The sequence below is a fragment of the Macaca fascicularis genome, chromosome 16 (genome assembly GCF_037993035.2).
Source record: "Macaca fascicularis isolate 582-1 chromosome 16, T2T-MFA8v1.1".
Taxonomy (NCBI): Eukaryota; Metazoa; Chordata; class Mammalia; order Primates; family Cercopithecidae; genus Macaca; species Macaca fascicularis.
In genome coordinates, this window is record NC_088390.1 from 44,938,893 (window position 1) to 44,964,979 (window position 26,087).

Here is a 26,087-nt window from a genome sequence, read left to right on the forward strand (position 1 = left end):
CTAAGTAAGGTCAGCAGACTACTTGATGGCATAACACCATTTTTCAATTTCTTGGTTTTGATATTGCCCTACAGTTATATGATACATGACCACTGGGGGAAGCTGGAGGAGTGGTTCAAAGAACTCTGGGTACTCTTTTGCAACTTCCTATGAATCTACAGTCACTTCAAAAAAAATTTGTTTAATAGAGAAAAAAGAGCCAAGTGCAGTGGCTCATGTCTATAATTCCAGTAGTTTTGGAGGAATGCTTAAGCCCAGGAGTTCAAGAACAGCCTGGGCAACACAGCAAGATCTAGTCTCAACAAAAATAAAAGTTAGCTGGATAAGGTGACACATGACTGTTGTCTTAGCTACTCAGGACACTGAAGCAGAAAGACTGCTCGAGTCCAAGTCTGAAGTTACAGTGAGCTATGACTGTTGATATGGTTTGCCTCTGTGTCCCCACCCAAACCTCCTCTTGAATTGTAGCTCCCATAATTCCCACGTGTTGTGGGAGAGACCAGGTGGGAGACAACTGAATCATGGGGATGGTCTCCCCAATACTGTTCTTGTTGTAGTGAATAAGTCTCATGAGATCTGATGGTTTTATAAGGGATTTCCCCTTTCATTTGGCTCATTCTGATTTGCCTGCCACCATGTAAGATGTGCCTTTTACCTTCCACCATGATTGTGAGGCCTCCCTAGCCACGTGAGTCCATTAAACCTCCTTTTCCTTTAAAAATTATCCAGTCTCAGGTATGTCTTTATCAGCAGCGTGAAAATGAACTAATAAAGTAAATTAGCACCAGCAGAGTGGGGAGCTGCTATAAAGATACCTGAAAATGTGGAAGCGACTTTGGAACTGGGTAACAGGTAAAGCTTGGAACAGTTTGGAGGGCTCAGAATAAGACAGAAAAATGTGGGAAAAGTTTGGAACTTCCCAGAGACTTGTTGAATGGCTTTGATCAAAATGCTGATAATGATATGGACAGTGAAATACAGGCTGAGGTGGTCTCAGATGGAGATGAGGAACTTGTTGGGAACTGAAGTAAATGTGACTCTTACTATGTTTTAGCCAAGAGACTGGTGACATTTTGTCCCTGCCTCAGAGATGTGTGGAACTTTGAACTTGATGGAGATGATTTAGGGTACCTGGCAGAAGAAAATTCTAAGCAGCAAAGCATTTAAGAGGTGACTTGAGTGCTGTTAAAAGCACTGTTTTATTTATTTTTATTTTTTATTTTTATTTTTTGAGATGAAGTCTTGCTTTGTCACCCAGGCTGGAGTGCAGTGGGGTGATCTCAGCAGTGCAGTGGGGCAATCTCAGCTCACTGCAGCCTCTGCCTTTCAGGTTCAAGTGATTCTCCTGCCTCAGGCTCTCAAGTAGCTGGGATTACAGGCGCCCACCACCAGGCCTGGCTAGTTTTTGTAGTTTTAGTAGAGATGGGGTTTCACCATGTTGGCCAGGCTGGTCTCAAACTCCTGATATCAAGCAATCCACCTGCCTTGGCCTCCCAAAGTGCTTGGATTAGAGGCATGAGCCACCGCACCCAGTCGGCATTCAGTTTTAAAAGAAAAAAAGAGCATCAAGGTTTGGAAAATTTGCAGCCTCAGGATGTGATAGAAAAGAAAAACCCATTTTGGGAGAATTGCAAGCCAGCTGCAGAAATTTGCATAAGTAATGAGGAGATGAATGTTAATCTCCAAGACAATGGAGAAAATGTTTCCAGGGCATTTCAGAGAACTTTGTGGCAGCCCCTCACATCACAGGCCCAGAGGTCTATGAGGAAAAAATGGTTTTGTGGGCTGAGCCCAGGGCCCCCCTGTTGTGTGCAGACTAGGGACTTCAACCCGTATCCCAGCTGCTCTACCCATAGCTAAAAGGGACCAAGGTACGGCTCAGACAATAGCTTCAGCGGCGGCAAGTCCCAAGCCTTAGCAGCTCCCACGTGGTGTTGAGCCTGTGGGTACCCAGAAATCAAGAACTGAGATTTGGGAACCTCTGCCTAGATTTCAGAATGTATGGAAATGCCTGGATGTCCAGGCAGAAGTCTGCTGCAGGGTGGGGCCCTCACGAAAAACCTCTGCTAGGGCAGTGTGGAAGGGAAATACTGGGTTGAGGCCCTTACACAGAGTGCCCACTGGAGCACTGCCTAGTGGAGCTATGAGAAGAGGGCCACTGTGCTCCAGACTACAGAATGGTAGATACACCGAAAGCTTGCACTGTGTGCCTGAAGAAGCCACAGACACTCAACGCCAGTCTGTGAAAGCTGCTAGGAGGGAGGCTGTACCCTGCAAAGCCACAGGAGTGGAGCTGTCCAAGACCATGGGAACTCACCTCTTGCATCAGCATGACCTGGATGTGAGACATGGAATCAGAAAAGATCATTTTGGAGCTTTATGATCTGACTGCTCTGCTGGATTCCAGACTTGCATGGGGCCTTTAGCTCCTTCATTTTGGCCAATTTCTTCCATTTGGAATGGTTGTATTTATCCAATGCAAGTACCCTCACTGTATCTAGGAAATAACTAACTTGCTTTTGATTTTACACATTCACAGGCAAAAGGGACTTGCCTGGTCTCAGATGAGACTCTGGACTGTGGACCTTTGAGTTAATGCTGAAATAAGACCTTGTAGGACTGTTGGGAAGGTATGATTGGTGTTGAAATGTGACGACATGAGATTTGGGAGGGGCCAGGGGCGGAATGATATGATTTGGCTATGTCCCCACTCAAATCTCACCCTGAATTATAGTTCCCATAATTCCCATGTGTTGTGGGAGGGACCTGGTGAAAGACAACTGAAGCATGGGGCCAGCCAGTTCCCCCATAGTGTTTTCATGCTAGTGAACAAGTCTCATGAGAGTTGATGGTTTTATAAGGTGTTTCCCCTTTCTCTTGGCTCTCATTCTCTCTTGTCTGCCACCATGTAAGACATGCCTTTCACCTTCTGCCATGATTGTGAAGCGTTCCCCAGTCATGTGGAACTACGAGTTCATTAAACCTCTTTTTGCTTTATAAATTACCCAGTCTCGGGTATGTTTTTAATGGCAGCATGAAAACAGACTAATACAATTGTGCCATTGCCCTCTAGCCTGGGTGACAGAGACCTTGTTTCAAAATAAAATAAAAAAACAAAATAAACAAAAAAAAGTAGCAAAAACTTTAATAAGAAATTGCCTGAAACACACTTATCTATACAGATTTGTGAAAACCATATAAAATATTATACATACATTAAACAATATTTTTCTACATGTATAGCACACAAAACATTTTTCTAACTACTTTTATATTTATCATTATTTTTAAAAAATTTTTTGAGAGATGAGGTTTTGCTATGTTGCCCAGGCTGGTCTTGAACTCCTGGGCTCAAGTGATACTGCTACCTCAGCCTTCTAAAGTGCTAGAATTACAGGTGAGAGCCACCATGCCCAGGCTTTTTTTTTTTTTTTTTTTTTTTTCCCTGAGACAGAGTCTCCCTGTCACCCCGGCTGGAGTGCAGTTCAAGCAATTCTCATGCCTCATCCTCCCAAGTAGCTGGGATTTACTGGCATGCATCACCACACTCGGCTAATTTTTGTATTTGTAGCAAAGACAGGATTTCGCCATGTTGGCCAGGCTGGTCTCGAACTACTGACAGTGATCCGCCCATCTCAGTAACCCAGAGTGCTAGGAATTACAGGAATGAGCCACCATGCCCGGCCCTATCACATATTTTTAAGATCTTACTATGTTCCTTTTACATTTGTTTTCACTATCCTCATAACATCCCCACGAGGAAATACAGAATAACCCTCATTTTAGAGATGGGAAAACTGAGGCTCCAAAAGGATGAAGTTCCCTGCCACAGCCTACAGTAAGCAGGTGAAAGAGGCTGGTAGAAAAACATGTATTATAGAATCACAGAGACACAGGAATCTAAACTTAGCTCTACTACTAGCTATGTGACTTGAGCCAGTTGCTCAACTTTTCTGAGTCTGTTTCCTCATTTGTAAAATGCTATTAATACAATCACTTCGTTGGAATGTCGTAAGGATTTAGAAAGATACTACTTAAATGTATAGTATAATGCTTTGGCACAGGGTTAAGTGGTTCTGATGTTCTTCTCATAACCTTCTTATGTAGACTTTGGGAAAGTCCTGGAATAATTCTTTGTTAGCAGGTTTAATTCTGAGTCCATCACACGACAAAATACTTCTGTTTTACTATTACTTACCTAAAACAAAGCCAACCTGAATGGCTTTTTCCTTTACTGCAGCATCTGATTCTGCTATATAAGAGCACCGCCTACTGAATGAGTAGGCCAAGACTGAAGCAACTTTAACACCATGATCCATCAAAGCCTGAAAACAATGATGAAGCAAATGTCTGTAAGAAAAGAAAACCATTATTTTATAAAGGTAATTTATTTTTTTCCTTTTAGAAAGTGCTAACTGCTTCTCTTTTAAATAATAGCATCATTATTTTCCAGGATGGAATAAGATAAAAAGCATTTTGCCTTATCAATTATGAGGCCATAATTCAAAATTTAGCCTAACACGCAGTGGATAACTGAGTGATCCTACAACATTAAGGAAAAGTACGCAATGTGTAACTTGATGACAAAGAAGGATGAAGTTAACTTTTAAAATCGGCTTTAAAAACCAAATTATAATTCACAATAAAAAGGTACATAACCCAATTTTTAAAAGGCAATGAAGATAGAAGAGAGATTTCTTTTCTTTTTTTTTTGAGATGGAGTCTCACTTTGTCATCCAGGCTGGAGTGCGGTGGTGTGGTCTTGGCTCATTGCAACCTCTGCCTCCCTGGTTCAAGCGATTCTCCTGCCTCAGCCTCCCGAGTAGCTGGGACTACAGGCGCGGGCCACCATGCCCAGCTAATTTTTTGTATTTTTAGTAGAGACGGGGTTTCACCGTGTTAGCCAGGATGGTCTCAATCTCTTGACCTCGTGATCCACCCGCATCAGTCTCCCAAAGTGCTGGGATTACAGGCGTGAGCTACCGCGCCCAGCTGATATGAACAGATGTTTCTCCACAAAAGATATACAAATGCCAATAAATATGAAATAAGAAGCTCAACATCATTAATGATCAGGGAAATGCAAACCAAAATCATAATGAGATACCCCTTTATACCCAATATAATTTTTTTAAATATGCATTTATTTATTTATTGAATTTATGTTTTAGAGACAAGGTCCTGCTCTGTCACCCGTGCTGGAGAGAAATGGCATGATCATAGCTCACTGTAGCCTTGAACTGGTCTCAATTAAGATCCTCCTGCTTCAGCCTCCAGAGTAGCCGGGACTATGGACGCCCATCACTGCACGCTACTATAATTTTTTTTGAAGTGTTGTCATGAGGTGAAAAAATGGGAATCCTCATACATTGGTGGTGGGAATATAAAATGATACGTCTGCTGTGAAAAGCAGTTTAGCGGTTCCCCAAAAAGTTAAACATAGGGTTACCATATTATATACTCAAGAGAATTGAGTATATACGCAAGAGAATTGAGACTATATAAACACACACACAAAATATTGCCCAACCACATTCACAGCAGCATTATTCATAATAGCCAAAAGGTGGAAACAACTCAAATGTTCATCAACAGATGAATGGATAAGCAAAATGTAGTATTATCCGTACAATGGAAAATTATTCAGCCATTAAAAAGGAAAGTAGTACTGATGCAAGCAAAACATGAATGAACCTTAAAAACATTATGCTAAGTGAAAGTGTCAGTCACAAAAGACCATACAGTATAAGACTCAATTTATATAAAATATCTAGACTAGGCAAATCCATACAGACAGAAAGTAGATTAATGGTCAGCTAGAAACTGAGGAAATAGGTACTGTTAACTGAGGAAATGGTCAGCCAGGGTAAGAGGAAATGGAGTGACTGTTAATGATTTCTTTTTGTGGTGACCAAATTTTCTAAAATTAGACAGTGGTGATGGTTGCAAAATCTTGTAATAGTTGAGTGGTAGAATTTAAAATGGTGATTTTTATGGTGTGTGAATTACATTTCAATAGAAAAAAACCTTTTAAACAAAATTGTAAATAACAGAGTCACTGCTTTGGATAAAGGAAAAAAAGGTCAAATTACATGCTTTTAGTTTCACAAATACATAAAACACTTACCAAAAGATTTGGATTTGGTGAAAGATAACCTAAGAGATGAAAAAGAGGTATTCCACTAAATCTTTACAACAGCCATGTTTAAAACTACCTAGAGAGATTCAAACCCCCAAAGTTATCCTTTCTTTAGAGTAAGGAATGTTTTTAAAAGTTTTTCTAGTCTTCTTTTACCAAAATGAGAAGTTCTTATTTATTAGATTTTTTTTTTTTTTACAGACTAACTTTAATCAACTAATCAAGAAGTTTCTCTATAGTCTTAGTACACAGGCCACATTTCAAAGTTACCCCTGAACACTGAAATCATGCTATTTACTTACTTGTTTATTTATTTATTTATTTTGAGATGGAGTCTCACTCTGTCACCCAGGTTGGAATGCAATGGCGCGATCTCGGCTCACTGCAACCTCGGCCTCCTGGGTTCAAGCGATTCTCCTGCCTCAGACTCCCAAGTAACTGGGATTACAGGCATCCGCCACCATGCCCAGGTAATTTTTTTTTTTTTTTTTTTTGAGACGGAGTCTGGCTCTGTCGCGCAGGGTGGAGTGCAGTGGCCGGATCTCAGCTCACTGCAAGCTCCGCCTCCCGGGTTTACGCCATTCTCCTGCCTCAGCCTCCGGAGTAGCTGGGACTACAGGCGCCCGCCACCTCGCCCGGCTAGTTTTTTGTATTTTTTAGTAGAGACGGGGTTTCACTGTGTTAGCCAGGATGGTCTCGATCTCCTGACCTCGTGATCCGCCCGTCTCGGCCTCCCAAAGTGCTGGGATTACAAGCTTGAGCCACCGCACCCGGCCTTTTTTTTTTTTGAGACAGAGTTTTGCTCTTGTTGCCCAGGCTGGAGTGCAATGGCGCGATCTTGGCTCACTGCAACCTCTGCCTCCCGGGCTCAAGCGATTCTCCTGCCCCAGCCTCCTGAGTAGCTGATAGTACAGGCATGTGCCACCACGCCCGGCTATTTTTGTATTTTTAGTAGAGACGGGGTTTCTCCATGTTGGTCAGGCTGATCTCGAACTCCCGACCTCAGGTGATCCACCCACCTCAGCCTCCCAAAGTGCTGGGATTACAGGCGTGAGCCACCGTGTCTGGCCTAAATTTTTATATTTTTAGTAGAAATGAGGTTTCACCAGGTTGGCCAGGCTGGTCTGGAACTCCTGACCTCAGGTGATCCACCCACCTTGGCCTCCCAAAGTGCTGGGATTACAGGTGTGAGCCACCACGCCCAGCCGACTTACTTGTTTATTATCTTATCATCCCTCTCGAAAATACAAACTCCATGAGGAAGGGACGTTGTAGATCCTACTCACTGCTATGGCCCCAGCATCTAAAACAGCATCTGGAAAATGTGATACATATACACAATGGTGTACTATTTAGCCATAAAAAAAGAATGAGATCCTGCCATTTGCAACAACATGGATGGAACTGTATGGTAAGTAAAATAAGCCAGCCAAGGAAAGAACAACTTTGCATGTAGTCACTTATTTGTGGGAGCTACAAATTAAAATAATTGCATTCATGGATATAGAGAGAAGGAGGATGGTTACCAGAGGCTGGGAAGGGTAACTGGGAGAGGGGGGCAAATGAAGATGGTTAATGGGTACAAAAAAAAAGAAGAATGAATAAAGCCTATTATTTGCTAACACAACAGGATTATAGTCAGAAATAATTTAGTTCTACTTTTTTTTTTTTTTTTTTTTTTCTTTTTTTTGAGACGGAGTCTTGCTCTGTCACTCAGGCTAGAGTGCAGTGGCCGGATCTCAGCTCACTGCAAGCTCCGCCTCCCGGGTTTACGCCATTCTCCTGCCTCAGCCTCCCGAGTAGCTGGGACTACAGGCGCCCGCCACCTCGCCCGGCTATTTTTTTGTATTTTTTAGCAGAGACGGGGTTTCACCGTGTTAGCTGGGATCGTCTCTCGATCTCCTGACCTCGTGATCCGCCCATCTCGGCCTCCCAAAGTGCTGGGATTACAGGCTTGAGCCACCGCGCCCGGCCTAGTTCTACATTTTAATAACTGAAAGAATGTAACTGGATTGTCTGTAACACAAAGGATAAATGCTTGAGGTGATGGACACCTCATTTATGTTGATGTGATTATTACACATCGCATGCTTGTATCAAAGTATCTTAACCCATAAATAAATGCACCTACTATGTACCCCTGAAAACTTAATGGCAGTTAAACTTAGGGAAGAACACTAAACAGAACAGCAAGCAGGCCAGGCACGGTGGCTTACACCTGTAATCCCAGCACTCTGGGAGGCCAAGGCAGGTGGACGGCTTGAGCTCAGGAGTTTGAGACCAGCATGGGCAACATGGCAAAACCCCGTCTCTACTAAAAATACAAGAAAATTAGCCAGGTGTGGTGGCACATGCCTGTATTCCCAGCTACTTGGGAGGCCGAGGTGGGAGAATTACCTCAGCCCTGGAAGTCGAGGCTACAGTGGGCCATGATCTTGCCACTGCACTCCAGGCTGAGTGATGGAAGAGAGACCCTGCCTCCAAAAAAAAAAAAAAAAAAAACCACAAAACAGCAAGTACAATGAAAAGCCAGATCTGTAGCTAATACTACTACATGATGATACTTACAACAGGAAGATGAATTCAATCTCCCTTTCTTGAACTCAAAAAGCTAAACTGTCAAAGTGTTAACTTTCCAAAAGTGATAGGAGGAGGCAGAACAAATGATCTTCTTTTTGTCGCCAAGCTTCTGTTTGGGTTGTACAATTAGTGCCACAATATTTTTACTATATTCTCTATGATGCTGGCAAAGACTCCTTGAGTTGTCTTAAATTGCTTTCAAATTCTAATTCTAGGTATATATCTAATAGATATGTATACATATGTTCACCAAAAAACATTTACAAGAATGTTCAGGGCAGCATGAGTTATAATAGCTAAAAACTGGAAGCAGCCCAAATGTTCATCAATAATAGAATGAATACTATTTTGATGTAATAAAACACCATATATATACAGCAACGAGAATGAACACACTGTATTTGCACGTAACATAGGTGATTCTCATAAAACAATACTGGAGAAAAAAAAAGCCAGACACAAAAGGGCACAAACTGTATATTTTATGTAATATGTTCTAAAACACATAAAATTAATCTAGTGGTTACCCTAGGGGAGGGGAAGTAGTGACTGGAAACAGGTAAGACAGGGGTTCTGGTAGCAACTGCAAATAAATATAATTCATAGTGAAATAATACCAGGTATATGGAAAAACTAATTGAGACAATTTCTCAATGAAACAATGTTATAGATTTATATTGGTACTACACTTATGAGGCAAAATTATTTTATCCACTCTAAATTTTCTGATACAATCATATTTATGAAATAATTTCTAAACTATATAAGAAATTAGTCAAAAATAAACATAACTTCATGCATTAACAAGAGGTGTAGTGGAATTTTAAAAAACAAGTAACTTAAAAATGAATTTATGTTCCAGCACTTTGGAAGACTGAGGCAAGGGGATCACTTGAGTCCAGGAGTTCAAGACCAGCCTGGGCAACATAGTGAGACCTCGTCTCTACTAAAAATAAAAAAAGTTAGTTGGGTGTGGTAGCATGTGCCTATAGTCCCAGCTACTCAGGAGGCTGAGGTGGGAGGATGGCTTTGAGCCAAGGAGAGTTTCAGTTTGCAGTGAGCTACGAACATGCCACTGAACTCCAACCTAGGCAACAGAGCAAGACCCTGTCTCCAAAAAAAAAAAAAAGTATGGAAAACAGTATGACAGTTCCTCAAAAAAACTGGAAATAGGAGTTGGGTGCAGTGGCATAGCGCCTGTAGTCCCAGCTGGCAGGGAGGCTGAGAAAGAGGATCCCTTGAGCCCAGGAGTTCGAAGGCAGCCTGTACAGCATAGTGAAACTAAGTGTCTTAAAAAATAAACAAATAAAAATAGAATTACCAGGCCGGGCGCAGTGGCTCACGCCTGTAATCCCAGCACTTTGGGAGGCCGAGGCGGGAGGATCACGAGGTCAGAATATCGAGACCACCCTGGCTAACACGGTGAAACCCCGTCTCTACTAAAAATACAAAAAATTAGCCGGGTGTGCTGGCGGGCGCCAGTAGTCCCAGCTACTCGGGAGGCTGTGGCAGGAGAATGGCGTGAACCCAGGAGGCGGAGCTTGCAGTGAGCCGAGATTGCGCCTCTGCACTCCAGTCTGGGTGACAGAGCGAGACTCCGTCCCCCCTCCCCCCCAAAAAAAAAAAAAAAAAAACCCAAAAACAAAAATAGAATTACCATATAATCCAGCAATTCAACTTCTGGGTATATAACCAAAATAACTGAAGGCAGGGACTTGAAGAGGTATTTCTACACTCATGTTCACAGCAGTATTATTCACACTAGCCAAAAGGTAGAAAGAACCCAAATATCCACTGACAGATGAATAAACAAAATGTGGTATATGCACGCAATGGAATATAATCTAGCCATAAAAAAAAAATAAAATTCTAACTTGTGCTACGACATAGATGAACCTTAAAAACATGATGCTAAATGAAATATAACACACACAAAAGGATAAACATTATAGGATTCCACTTATATGGGATATCAGAGCAGTTAAACTCATCTAAAGTACAATGGTGGCTACACAGGATAAGGGAAGAGGGAATGGGGAGTTACTATTTAGTGGGTAAGGAGCTTTTGTTTAGGGTAATGAAAAAGTTCTGGAAATAAATGGTGTTGATGGTTGCACAATGTGAATATACTTTTCTTTTTTTTTTTTTTTTTTTTTTGAGACAAAGTCTTGCTCAGTCGCCCAGGCTGGAGTGCAGTGGCGCCATCTTGGCTCACTGTAAGCTCCGCCTCCCGGGTTCATGCCATTCTCCTGCCTCAGCCTCCCAAGTAGCTGGGACTACAGGCGCCCACCACCACGCCCAGCTAATTTTTTGTATTTTTAGTAGAGACGGGGTTTCACCATGTGAGCCAGGATGGTCTCGATCTGACCTCGTGATCTGCCCAACTCAGCCTCCCAAAGTGCTGGGATTACAGGCGTGAGCCACTGCACCTGGCCCACAATGTGAATATACTTAATGCCACTGAATTCGGTTAAAATGGTAAATTTTGTGTTATGTATATTTTACAATTAAAAAAAAAGAATTTACCTTTTATCCAAAGCTCTCAGTACTTTAGCAAAAACTTCCAATTCACAAAATTCACTGCCCAGTTGACATAATCGTCCCTGTTGGTAAAGCTGAAATAAAAAACAATTAATTATGACTTAAAAGTTTTGCAATTTAATTCTCATTTTTACTTTAATCATATTTGATAAATGTAACTTGATTAATTTCAGAAAAGATGCTTAAGAGAAATGTAACACTAACAAATTTCTGCAATTGATATAAAAATATTTTAATAGTAGTATATAATCGTTACAAATTGGTATTTGTAAACCACCTAGAACAGTACCTGGAACATGGCAAGTACTACAAAGGGCTGTATAATTATGTATTTATTAAATACAGATAAAAATCATTAAAGAAATGCTAAACTGTTAACTTTTTTACTTAAAACTGGAGAGTCAATGTAAAATTATCAAAATAATAGCAAAAACAGAGCTGGTCAATACGGCCACCTCAAAAATCTCAGTTCAGTCCTGCGTATAACATTTCAAAAACACACCAATAGTAAAGCATGTCTATAGTAATACAGGATGGCAGGATTTCTAATCATGTCATAATCGTTTATACATTCTGACTTTTTAGAACTACAATTTAAAATAACATTTTAAGGCTGAGTGCTGTGGTTTGAGCCTGTCATTCCAGCTACTAAGGAGGCGAAAGAGGGAGTATTGCTTGAGGCCAGGAGTTTGAGACAGGCCTGGGCAACATAATAAGATCCTATTTATAAATATAAATAAATTTATAAAATATAAACTGCACCTGTAGTCCCAGTTATTCGGGAGGTTGAGGCAAGGGGACTGCTTGAGCCCAAGAGCTGGAGACCAGCCTGGGCAACAGAGTGACACCCTGTCTCTACAAAACAGCCTGGGTGAGAGTGAGACCTTGCCTCAAAAACATAAATAAATAAACAAAAAGACAAATACTATTGTCCCTCCCTGCAACCCACCTCAATGTCACCAAATGCTTTTTTTCTGAGACGGAGTCTTGCTCTGTTGCCCAGGCGATACAATACCAACAGTGTGTAGTGGTGCAATCTCGGTTCACTGCAACCTCTGTCTCCCGGGTTCAAGCAATCCTCCCACTCAGGATCACTAGTAGCTAGGATTACAGGCACGCATCACCACGCCTAATTTTTTTTTGTATTTTTAGCAGAGATGGGGTTTCACCATGTTGGCCAGGCTGGTCTTGAACTCCTGATCTCAAGACCAAATGCTTCTGAATTTACATGTGCTATATAAATAATACAGTGCCCTAGAAAGCAGGATTTATTTGACTTTATATTACAGACACTTAACAGCTCAGTTGATGAGAACATGGGTTTCATAAAGAGGACAAGGTCACTCTCAAAATGGGCCAGTTTACTTGGTGCACAGAAAACATAAAAAAACCTGAGCACACTCTTGGGCATAAATCACTAGTCACAATGGAGGTCAGGTCAAATTAGGTAAATATATTAATCCAAATCCATAATGACTACTTCAAAAAATGTATAACTGCTACAGGGGAGAAGGGACAGGGACCACCACATGCTCAGGAAGGAAAGGCAGCAATGTTATCTTCACGTAATAGACATTTATGTTAACGTTAAAACCTTCATCAGGAAAGATTTGTTATTCATTTATTTATTTATTTATGGTCTTACTCTGTCACCCAGGCTGCAGTACAGTGGCACAATTATAGCTCAATGCAGCACTGCAGTCTCAAACTCCTGGGCTCAAGTGATCCTCCTGCCTCAGCCTCTCTGAGTGCTGGGGTTACAGGTGTAAGCCACTGCGTTCAGCCTATATTTGCTATTCGTATAGAGGACTTTGTTTTCTGCTACAGAAAAGTAAGAGTTTCTGGGAATGCATCCTGTAAAATTCACTACTATTAATTGCTGTCTTATTTACTTGACAACCAAAACAGAATAACTGAGGGAAAATAAAGCTGAGAACTTATGACCACATTCTCGTAACATGGGCTTAACAAGGGGATAAATTTCTGATTTGTGACACAAGAATTATCACAATAAATATAAACACACACTCCAAAAACACTAAGATAAAAATCTTCGCTTCTTACCAAAATGACTGACTCATCATTATCAAACTTAAGGCTTAGAATTTCTTTTAAAAAATAGAATAAATAGGCTGGGCATGGTGGCTCACACCTGTAATCCCAACACTTTGGGAGGCCAAGGCGGGTGGATCACCTGAAGTCAACAGTTCAAGACCAGCCTGGCCAACATGGAGAAACCCTGTCTCTAATAAAAATACAAAAATTAAACAGGCCCGTGGTGGCAGGCACCTGTAATCCCAGCTACTCAGGAGGCTGGGGCAGAGAATCGCTTGAACTCAGGAGACAGAGGTTGCAGTGAGTCAAGATCATGCCACTGCATACCAGTCTGGGTGACAGAGCAAAACTCTGTCTCAAAAAAACAAAAAAAGAATAAACAAAAACAAGTTATACAACTACTTTGCCTAAAAACAAAATTTATGTTATTTTACAATTCATCGTATTCCTTTAATGACTAAAAACTGGTGTATCCTACTAAATGAGATTCTATATTTGGCTGTTTAAATTTTCTTTTTCTTTTTTTTGGGGGGGGCAGGGGAACAGAGTCTCTCACTCTGTCCCCAGGCTGGAGTGCAGTGGCATGATCTCAGCTCACTGCAACCTCCGCCTCCCAGGTTCAAGTGATTCTCCTGCCTCAGACCCCTGAATAGCCTGGACTACAGGCACGCGTCACCACGCCCAGGTAATTTTTGTATTTTTAGTGCAGACAGGGTTTCCCCATTGTTAGCCAGGATGGTCTCGATCTCTTGACCTCGTGATCTGCCCACCTCGGCCTTCCAAAGTGCTGGGATTACAGGTATGAGTTTCTCTAGTTAATAAAATAGGATCACATTTAAATTGTGGGGCAAGGGTAATTTGTTTCAACTCATCCTTACCAAGTTTATCTAAAAAATGCAAAGTAATTTTTTTTTTGAGACGGAGTTTCGCTCTTGTTGCCCAGGCTAGAGTACAGTGGCATGAACTTAACTCACTGCAACCTCCATCTCCCAGGTTCAAGTGATTCCCTTGCTTCAGCCTCTGGAGTAGCTGGGATTACAGGTGCCCGCCACCACACCCAGCTAATTTTTGTATTTTTAGTAGAGACGGGGTTTCACCATGTTGGCCAGGCAGGTGATCCACCTGCCTCGGCCTCCAAATGTGCTGAGATTACAGGTGTCTGCCACTGTGCCAGGCCTGAAATTAATACATTTTTATGAATTAAAGGGGTTTTTGGATACCAATCCAGAATAAAAATAGCTTCTAATCATACAGAGATCTTTTATGTGTCAGGCACTGTTCTCAGTGCTTTTCATAAATTATTCATTCTATCCTTTTACAGACAAGGAAACTGAGGCATTCACAGTTAAAAAACCTTCTCAAAAATCACAAAATTAGGATAGGGCAAAGCAGGAATCTGACCCAGGCAGTTTGTCTCTATATCCATGTTCTTAACAACTTACCCTACATTGCCTCTTGAAGATAATATAAAAGGAAATTTTTTAAAGTATTAAATGGACAATTTAAAATATTTTTATAGAAATGATAGAAGATTTAAAGGTTAATCCCCTCATAGATTCATACATCTTATGAAACAGAGCTTAGAAAAGAGGAAACTGATGCTTTGTGTTCCGGTAATGATTCTCATATAAGATTTTTAAAACTTATTTTAGTTCATTACAGTGTTTATATTATGTACCCGTAGCATAATGAAGCTATTAAAGGGCTATATCAATTACTTTTCTAGAAGTAGGCAAATTGTCTCCCACCAGAGATAAAAACAGACAATAAAAATACAATTAAAACAATATTATACAGGTATGAAGACAGACCAACCAACAGAACAAAATGCAATGTTCAGAAACAGACCTTAGTGTTAATAAAAATTAACGTATGACAAAAGCATTTTAAGACCACTGAGGAAAGAAAAAAATTGCTTAATAAAGAGTTCATAAAAATGGGTAAACAAAGATGCCTACCTAATAAAATGTAACAAAAATGAATTCCAGATTTATCAAAATTTTAAATGGAATAAATTATATCAGAGCCTTATTAAAAGCTACCTGCTAACATTGCCTTGCTAAGCACTACATCACGGGTAAAATTCAAGATCAGCCTGGCCAACATGGTGAAACCTTGACTGTATCAAAAAAATAAAAACTGGCCCGGCATGGCTGCGTGTCCCAGCTACCTGGGAAATTAAGGCACAATAATTGCTCGAAGTCAGGAGGCAGAGGTTGCAATGAGCTGATATTGTGCACTGCACTCTAGCCTGGGTGACACCAAGACTCTGTCTCAAAACCAACCAACCAACCAAAAAACACCTATGGTCTAAGAAAACCTGAAGGCACATAATTGCATGCACACACTCACATATACCAATGAAACCTGTGCATCTCATTCATGTTTGGAACTCTCTCAGAGACTCTTTAAATAGCCAAAAACTTCAGAAATGAAAAGGGGTTGTTATCAAGGAAAAATGACCATGCTAAATGAAGTGAACAAGTTCCTGAAAAGTGTAATAAAATTCCACCTTTGCTTCTGAATTGTATATCTACATTATATATGCATCATATAAGAACCTGAAATAATACAATGCTTATATATATGTATAGGACTTATATCTCAAATATTTCACCTAGATTACTGTAAAAGTTTGATAGAATTAGTCTCTCCACTACCACTTGTCTCCCTCAAAATCACTGTCCACACAGTAGCCAGAATCGTAAAAAAAAAAAAAAAAAAGAAAAGAAAAACTCGTATCGTGCCATTCTCTTGTTTAAAACCTTTATTTAAATGGCACCCTCACTGTAGAACAAAATCCAAAATCTGTAATGTTACCTCTGAGCTCCTAAAAGCCACGTGACCCCTGCTTTTTTTTTTTTTGAGATGGAGTTTCGCTCTTGTCACCCAGGCTGGAGTGCAGTGGTGCCATCTCGGCTCACTACCTCTGCCTCCCAGGTTCAAGCAATTCTCATGCCTCAGTCTCTCGAGTGGCTGGGATTACAGGCACCCACCACCACGCCCAGCTAATTTCTGTATTTTTAGTAGAAATGGGGTTTCACCATATTGGCCAGGCTGGTCTCGAACTCCTGACCTAGGTGATCCACCTGTCTCGGCCTCCCAAAGTGCTGGGATAACAGGTGTGAGCCACCATGCCTGGCCTTTTTTTCTTTCTTTTTCTTTTTCTTTTTTTCTCCCTGGGAGACAGTCTGGCCTCTGTCTCACAAGCTGGAGGGCAGTGGCATGATCATGGCTCACTAGAGCCTCAATCTCCTTCCTGGGCTCAAGCAATCCGCCCACCTCAGCCCCAGATAGTAGCTGGTACTACAGGCATGCACAACCATGCCTGGCTAATTTTCCTATTTTTTGTAGAGACTGGGTCACACTATGTTGCCTAGCCTGGTCTATGAACTCGGGCTCAAGTGATACTCCCACCGAGGCCTCCCACAGTGCTGGGAAACAGGCACAAGCCACTGCCTCCGGCCTTGATGCCTGCCTATATTTCTGACCTCATTGTTGTTTCTCCCTGTCTCCTACATTCCTGCCACCTTAGGTTTCTTTTGGCTCATAATTTTTGCACACATATGCTACTACCTCTACATGAAGCACTGGTAACATGATTCTTTGCCTAGTTAGTTTATAATTCATCCAAATCCTCTCAACTACTATGTCACTTCCTCAGAGATCTTCCCCTGACTCGGCAATCTAAATTGTGTCCTGTTAAACTTTCTCATGACACACTGTTTTTTTTACCTCCATGGTAACATCAAGACATGCATGCATTCACTTAAACAGTCATTTGTTAAATATATTATTCCATCACACTCTACATTCTATGAGGTGACCATAGTTACCACTATATTCTCAATACCTAGCACAGTGCCTAGTACAAGATATACATTCAATATTTTCTTTTTTAAAAAAAATATTTTGGGCCAGGCGCGGTGGCTCACGACTGTAATCCCAGCACTTTGGGAGGCCAAGGTGTGTGGATCACGAGGTCAAGAGATTGAGACTATCCTGGCCAACATAGTGAAACCCCATCTCTAGTAAAAATACAAAAATTAGGCCGGGCGCGGTGGCTCACGCCTGTAATCCCAGCACTTTTGGGAGGCCGAGGCGGGTGGATCATAAGGTCAGGAGTTCGAGACGAACCCGGCCAGCATGGTAAAACCCATCTCTACTAAAAATACAAAAATTGGCCAGGCGTGGTGGTGCGTGCCTGTAGTCCCTGCTATCAGGAGGCTGAGGCAGGAGAATTGCTTGAACCTGGGAGGCGGAGGTTGTAGTGAGCCGAGATTGCACCACTGCACTCCAGCCTGGGCAACAACAGTGAAACTCTGTCTCAAAAAAACAACAAAAACAAAGAAATCATCTGATGTCTAGATTTGCTTCCAAATGCCACATGAAAGGGGAAAGTGAATGGGAGAACAGATTCAGTAACAAGACTGGCCAAGAATTGGTAACTGTTAAAGCTAGGTGACAGACAGGAATCCATTATTCTATTCTATTTTTGTACGTATTTAATTTTTTTAAAAAAGAGTCTTACAAATGTATCCTTTACCTCTAACATAAAAGACTATGTTTCATTTAACAAACATGAGTTATTGTCACTTACATGATTCATTTATTACTATCCTCTGATCTCAAAACTCATCTGAAGGCTGGCATGGTGGCTCACACCTGTAATCCCAGCAATTTGGCATGCAGAGACGAGAGGATTGCTTGAGACCAGGAGTTTGAGATCAGCCTGGGCAATGTAGCGAGACCCCTGTCTCCACAAAAAATAAAAAATTAGCCAGACATGGTAGTACATACCTGTAGTCCCAACTAATTGGGTGGCTGAGATGGAAGGATCACTTGAGCCCTGAAGGTCGAGGCGGCAGTGAGTCATGACTGTACCACTACACTCCAGCCTGGACAACACAGCAAAATCCTGTCTCAAAAACAAATAATTTTAAAAAGTAAAAAACTCATCTGCGGTTGGGCGTGGTGACTCACACCTGTAATCCCAGCACTCTTGGAGGCCAAGGTGGGAGGATTGCTTGAGACCAGCAGTTTGAGGACAGCCTGGACAACGTAGGGAGACCCCCATTGCCACAAAAAATTTAAAAAATTAGCCAAGTGTGACGGCGTGTGCCCCAGGTACTTGGGAGGCTGAGGCAGGAGGACTGCCTCAGCCTGGGAGGTTGAGGTTGCAGTGAGCCATAACTGCTCCACTACACCAGAGTCTGGGCGACAAAGTGAGATTCTGTTTCTGTGGGGAAAAAAATTCATCTGAAATGTACTCTGAAAAAAATTATATTAGAATATTGATATTCCTTTTCTTTGTACTTTATACCTTACAATTAAGGTCTTTTATCTGTTGTTGCTTCTTTAAAGTGTTATTTCAGAGAATATTCAAATAAAAGGGCAAACCTTTACTAAAATTTAAATATACTGTCCGTTTATGATGATGATGTCACTAGGTCAATCATCCATGAAACAAGAAATCAGGAGTTTTTTCCCCCAATGGTTAAAATAACGAACTTATGTGTATTTACCGAGATGCTCCAACTCTATAGCTCACTTTCTAAGTCAATGGCATAATTTTCAAAATAGTATGACTGTGTTAGTGGTAGGAGATGTTACCATAGCACAAATGGAAATTCAAAACAAAAATCTAGTTAGATGTAAAGCCTAGCCGGCGATAGATAACCAGTCATACATAACACAATATATACCAACAATCTCTATATTTGGGATAAGTTTCTCAGCTTCTCTTCTTGAAGCTTCACTACCAATATGTGGTGAAAATCAAAAGTGTTTCCATGAGGCAGAAGGAGAGGGCAGTATGGCTATAAGAAAACACTTTCTGCTGGGCACAGTGACTCACACCTGTAATCCCAGCACTTTGGGAGGCTAAAGTGGGCTGATCACGAGGTCAGGAGATCAAGACTATCTGGAAAACATGGTGAAACCCCACCTCTGCTAAAAATACAAAAATTAGCTGGGAGTGGTGGTGCATGCCTGTAATCCCAGCTACAAGGGAGGCTGAGGCAGGAGAAATGCTTGAACTAGGGAGTCAGAGGTTGTGGTGAGCCAAGATCGCGTCACTGCATTCCAGCCTGGTGACAGATTAAGACTCCATCTCAAAAAAAAAAAAAAAAAAAACACTTTCTGTCTCTATAAGAAAACTCATTCTGTATTCTAGATAAGGAACTGTAAAACATTTGTTTCCTCTGATTTCAGTATTTAAAAACATTAGTTTTTAAAAACATTAGAAAATGTAGGGAATTTCATAAAGAATTGCTCAATGTTACCATCTACAGAGGAAAATCACTGTCAACATAATGGCACACTTCTTTTCAGTCCTCCTTTTCTTATTGATTTGCAAGAGTTTTGAACATGCTTAATAAACTTTAATCCTCTATTATATAACAGATATATTTTTTCTCACTACACATTTTTAACTTTTTTAACTTGGTTCTAAGAACTGTTCTGGGGATTCTGATTAAGTTCACACTGAATATACAGATTCTGGGAAAAGTTACATCTTTAAAACCCCAAATCTTCCAATCTAGGAACAAAATATTGTCTCTTCTACATTTATTGAAGACTTCTGGGTGTCTTTTTACTCCTTGAGGTGTTTTATTATTATTATTATTATTATTATTATTATTATTATTATTATTTTGAGATGGAGTCTCACTCTGCCGCCCAGGCTGGAATGCAGTGGCCCAATATCGGCTCACTGCAAGCCCGGCCTCCCGGGTTCAAGCCATTCTCCTGCCTCAGCCTCCCAAGTAGCTAGGACTACAGGCGTCCACCACCACGCCCAGCTAATTTTTTGTATTTTTAGTAGAGACGGGGTTTCACCATGTTAGCCAGGATGGTCCTGATGTCCCGACCTCGTGATCTGCCCGCCTCGGCCTCCCAAAGAGGTGTTTTATTATTTTGAGTCAGATATAGTACTTCCTATATTGCACATAGAAAAACTGAATTTTTAATTATAAACATGTAATCAACCCCTTTACCGAATTATCTTACTGTTATACTTTTTCAGTTGACTTTGCTGGCTTTTTACTAATTTTAACTGTACAGGTTAGCACCTCAAGAATGTTGAATAGGGCCGGGTGCGGTGGCTCACGCCTGTAATCCCAGCACTTTGGGAGGCTGAGGCGGGCAGATCACGAAGTCAGGAGTTCGAGACTAGCCTGGCCAACATAGTGAAATTCCCGTCTCTACTAAAAATACAAAAAATAGGTGTGATGGCACGCGCCTGTAGTCCCAGCTACTCAGTAGGCTGAGGCAGGAGAATAGTCTGAACCCAGGAGGTGGAGGTTGCAGTGAGCCAAGACTGCACCATTACACTCCAGCCTGGGCAACAGAGTGAGATGTCATCTCAAAAAAAAAAAAAAAAAGAAAAGAAAAGAAAAAAAAAGAATGAAATGCTGAATACGTAGTATACAGTGTCAGAAATAAGTCTGAAAGTCTTCACTTAAAAGCCCAGGGAGTCGATTCGAAATGGAACACTACACGGATGTGTCTTGGCATAAGACAGTGCTATTCTGAGGGTGCTGTAACAGCTTCCAGCAGTGCTTGGGTGTTGATATCCTGCCCCTGACACTATGCAGCACCTGAAGCCCAGTGAGCTTGGAAGCTATCCAGAAGAATTTCAGTATTTGCTACAGTAACCTTATCAGTCTGCCAAGACAGCAATGCAAGCGGCCAAGAGGGTAAGCATTCGACTTCCACCTGAAGTAAATCGGATATTGTACGTAAGAAATTTGCCATACAAAATCACAGTTGAATCAATGTATATTTGGGAAATATGGACCTATTCATCAAATCAGAGTAGGGAACACACCTGAAACTAGAGGAACAGCTTATGTGGTCTATGAATACATCTTTGTTGCCGAGAATGCTTGTGATCACCTACCGAGATTCAATTTTTGTGACAGATAACTTGCGGTTTTGTACTACAATGCCAACAGGGCAGTTCAGAAGATGGACACGAAGGAGGAGGAACAGCTGAAGCTTCTCACGGGAGAAATATGGTATCAAGATAGATGCACCAAAAGAAATGTTGTTTTCCACATTTTTATTTTGAGGCCGGGCGCAGTGGCTCACACCCGTAATCCCAGCACTTTGGGAGGCCAAGGCAGGTGGATCACCTGAGGTCAGGAGTTTGAGACCAGCCTAACATGGTGAAACCCCGTTTCTACTAAAAATACAAAAAATTAGCTGGGCGTGGTGGCGGGCACCTGTAATCCCAGCTACTCAGGAGGCTGAGGCAGAAGAATCACTTGAACCTGGGAAACGGAAGTTGCAGATGCCACTGCACTCCAGTTTGGGCAAAAAGAGTGAAATTCCGTCTCAAAAAAAAAAAAAAAATAGAGCATATATGTACAAAGTAAAAAGCAACTGCGATCCTACCCCTTGAGTAAACACCATTAAACTTTTGTTGTGTTCCCCTATATTCTTCTTTCAATGCAAATGCATAAATATACATGTTTTCCCCATATTTAAAAAAAAAAAAAAACAAAAACAAAACACATGGTGGCTCACGCCTATAATTCCAACACTTTGGAAGGCTGTGGCAGGAAGATCACTTGAACCCAGGAGTTCAACACCAGCCTGAACAACGTGGCAAAACCTCATCTCTACAAAAAATACAAAAATTAGCTGAGCATGCAGTAAACACCTGTAAGTCCCAGCTACTAGGGAGGACCACTTGAGCCTAGGAGGTAGAGGTTGTATTGAGTGGTGACTGCACCACTGCATTCCAGCCTGGATAACAGAACAAGACCCTATCTTAAAACAAACAAACAAAAAACCCACAATGGTGGCTAGGCAAAGTGGCTCATACCTATAATGCCAGCACTTTAGGAAGCCACAGCAGGAAGACCGCCTAACGCTGGGAATTCAAGACCAGCCTGGGCAACAGAGCCAGACCCCACTTCTACCAAAAAAACAGAAACAAAACACACACATAAGATGATTCTATTCACGCTACTTTGTAACAAACTTTTTATTCTCCCTACTTGCTCTATGTTCTGGCATCTCTAGTATATATAGAATACTCATTATTTATAAATGCACTGTGATATTCCATTCCTGATTAGTATAAAGTTGTTTTCAATTTTTGCCATCATAAACAATGCTATTTATGAACAAACACTGAATATCCTTTAATAGGATTTTCCACACATTCAACAAGTATTCCTGGAGGAAAAATTCTTTAAATGGTATTGTTGGTTAAAGGGTATGAGTGATTTGAATTTTTAAAGCATGACAATCTGATAGGTGAAGGCTGATGTTACTTTAAAACTTCTTTTTTTTTCTCTTTTGAGACAGGGTCTCACTCTGTAGCCCAGGCTGGGGTGCAGCCGTGCAATCCCAGCTCATTGCAACCGCCACCTCCCAGGTTCAAGTGATTCTTCTGCCTTAGCCTCCCGAGTAGCTGGGATTACAGGCACCCGTCACCACGCCCAGCTAAGTTTTGTATTTTTAGTAGAGACGGGGTTTCACCATGCTGTCCAGGCTGGTGTCAAATTCCTGACCTCAAGTAATCCACCCACCTCAGCCTCCCAAAGTGCTGGGATTATGGGCATGAGCCACCACACCCAGCCTATTTTAAAAATTTTAAATCAAAGTACAACATGCATACAGAATAGTGCACAACTCATATTTTACATGTGAAGCTGGATAAATTTTCACTTGTAACCAGCATCCAGATAATAAAAAAGTATAACCAGAATCTCAGAAGCCTCCCCTCATATCTGTCCCTGTATCATCACTACTGTCCAAGGATAGTGTCTACTTCCAACAACTAAATTTTGCCTGTTTTGAACTTCATATAAATGGGATCATGTATTATACACCCAGTTTCCAAACTGCAACAAGGTACCCTGACGCACTGCAAGATATTCTTAATTTGAGAGAAACAACATTCAACATCTGCATTGCACTATCCCAAATACTAGATTGCTACACTACATTGCTTTCAATGACATCTTTATGAAGCTGTGTTTTCAGTGGTTGCTGTGATAAAAAGAGTAATATGCAAAAGTCAATATGGAACATCAGATGAAGCTGGGCGCGGTGGCTCACGCCTGTAATCCCAGCACTTTGGGAAGCCAAGGCAGGCGGATCACTTGAGGTCAGGAGTTCGAGACCAGTCTGGCCAACATAGTGAAACCTGTTCCTACCAAAAATATAAAAAATTAGCCAGGTGTGGTGGCACGCACCTGTAATCCAAGCTACTGGGGAGGCTGAGGCAGAACTGCTTGAACTCAGAAGGCAAAGGCGCAAGTGAGCAGAGATCATGCCACTGTACTCCAGGCTCGGCGAAAAAGTGAGACTCCATCTCAAAAAAAAAAAAAAAAAAAAAGATGAGAGTGGTGGTATCCAATCTGATTTCAAGGTTTGAGATGCTGTACAGTGCCCAACACACAAACATCCCATTAGTTAAGGCGGTTGTCTAAGAATGAAAGTTTTTTTCTTCAATTTTTGTGCATTTTAAAAAACAGATCTTAAGTTGTTAGGACATAAATAATATGAAGTTATTTGGATCTAACTACTTAATAAACAGAACTGTCAGGTATTTCTTTTGGCCTGGGGTTGCCATGAACCATAAAGGGAAAAAGTTTAGGAACCTTTGGTACACATTCCTGTGACTGGTTTATTTCACTTAGTATCATCTGCAAGATTCATTCATATTATTATTTAAAGTAGTTGTTGTTCATTTTCATTGTGTAATATTCAACTATATGATTATCCCACTCTTTATTAATATTCTTCTATTGATGGGTATTTGACAGTTTCCACCTTTGGGCTATTATGAATAGCAGTGCTATGAACATTCATAAGTGCATATATCTTGAAGTAGCACTACTGGGTTACAGTGCATGTTTATGTTCAGTTTTAGTACATAATGCTACTTTTCCAAAATGGCATATCAACTTACATTCCCATTAACAACGTATGAGAGTTTTTTATTTCTCCATATCCTTCCTAACATTTTCACTGAGTCACTGTGATGGGTGTACAGCAAAACAGTACTTCTCTGAAGACAAAATGAGGTTGAGTTGCTTTCTAAATGTTTGGCCTTTTGAGTATTTTCTTTTGGGATGCTATTCAAATTCTCTTCAAACAAACAAACAAAAAACTGAGTATTTTTCTCTGAGTTTTTTTTTTTTTTGCAACACAGTCTTGCTGTGTCGCCCAGCCTGGAGTGCAATGGCACGATCTCAGCTCGCTGCAACCTCCGTCTCCCGGGTTCAAGCAATTCTCCTGCCTCAGACTCCCAAGTAGCTGGGATTACAAGTGCCTGTCACTATGCCTGGCTAATTTTTTTATTTTTAGTGGAGATGGGGTTTCATGATGTTGGCCAGGCTGGTCTCGAACTCCTGACCTCAGGTGATCCACCTGCCTCAGCCTCTCAAAGTGCTGGGATTACAGGCATGAACCACTGCGCCCAGCCTTTTCTCTGCTATTAATGTATAGTTCTTTAGTGTACAAGGAGTCCTTTGTCAGATACAGGTACTGCAAATATCTTCTCCCACTCTGTGGCTTGACTCTTCGCTTGCTTAATGATATCTTTTGATGAGGTGTTCTTGCTCTTAATATAGCACCAATTTATCACACTTCCTTTATATTTAACCACTTTGAGATCCAAATTAATCTTTGCTGACATGAAACTTTTTTTCTAAAACACTTTTTTCACATTTAGATCAGCAATTTATCTGGAAATGACTTTTGTGTGTGGTGTGAGGTAAAGTCAAGATACTTTCTTCCCTGATACAGAAATTAACCAATACCATTGATTTGACTTTCCTTTTCCTATCATAGTGCCATGTCACTTTTATCATAATATGGGTTATAGTATATGTGCCAGTCTGTTTCTGGACTGTTCATTTTGGTCCACTGGTCTATTTGCAATACCATATTACCTTAATTGTTATAGCTAGGTAACAATTAAGTTTAATTCCTCCAGATTTTCTTTCATCATCATCATGATTACCTTGCATCTGGCTTCATCTTGCATTTGAATTTGTATTTCAGTTGAGTATCCTTTAATGTTCACTGGCCATTCATATTTCCTCTTCTGTAAGCTGGTTTTTGGGACATGAATTAGTTGCCTTAGTTGCCTTCTTCAAACTGATTAGTATTAGATCTTTCTGTATTAGAAAACATGCCCTTCATCTGTCAAATGCTGTCATTTGCATAGTGTTTTTTTAAAGTGTGCTTACAATTTTTTTTTTTTTTTTGAGACAGTCTCAATCTGTCTGCAGTGCAGTAGCATGATCTTGGCTCACCGCAACCTCCGCATCCTAGGCTCAAGCAATTCTCCCAAGTAACTGGCACTACAGGTGTATGTCGCCATGCCTGGCTAATTTTTTATTGTTTTTGGTAGAGACACCATTTTGCCATGTTACCCAGGCTAGTCTTGAATTCCTAGGCTTAAGCAATCTGCCTGTCTCGGCCTCTCAAAGTGCTGGGATTACAGACATGAGCTACCATGCCCAACCTTTTTGTGTGTGTGTGTGTGAGAGACAGTGTCTCATTCCGGAAGCTGAGAGTGCAGTGTCATGATAATCACTCACTGCAGCCTCGAACCTCCCAGGCCCAAGCGATCCGCCTGAGCAGCTGGGACCACAGGCATGTGCCACCACGCCTGAATAATTTTTAATTTTTTTGTAGAGACGGGGTCTCCCTATGTTGCCCAGGCAGATCTAAAACTCTTAGGCTCAAGCCATCCTCCCACCTTGGCCTCCTAAAGTTCTCAGATTACAGGAGTGAGCCA

The 26,087-nt window shown here is 41.1% G+C and overlaps 1 protein-coding gene and 1 pseudogene across 7 annotated transcripts in view; one reads left to right on the top strand and one right to left on the bottom strand.

Annotated features, from left to right (window-relative positions):
- APPBP2 (amyloid beta precursor protein binding protein 2) overlaps positions 1–26,087 on the bottom strand; it is an 80,902-nt gene that overhangs the window by 47,187 nt on the left and 7,628 nt on the right. For 2 of the 7 annotated variants that reach the window (XR_012425553.1, XM_005583897.4), the window contains exons 2-3: positions 11,246–11,334; positions 4,199–4,350 (exon numbers count right to left, since the gene is read on the bottom strand). Coding sequence is in view for 5 of the 7 variants with exons in the window: in XM_005583897.4 (XP_005583954.1) it covers positions 4,199–4,350; positions 11,246–11,334 (241 nt within the window). In the remaining 2 variants the exon portion in view is untranslated. Of the gene's footprint in view, positions 1–4,198; positions 4,351–4,728; positions 5,012–6,127; positions 6,157–7,353; positions 7,455–11,245; positions 11,335–26,087 lie in introns of all 7 variants that reach the window. The other 5 variants (XM_074019073.1, XM_045375122.3, XM_074019072.1 and 2 more) reach the window with 5 other exon arrangements.
- Positions 20,998–21,441, top strand: LOC102139068 (splicing factor 3B subunit 6 pseudogene; annotated as a pseudogene).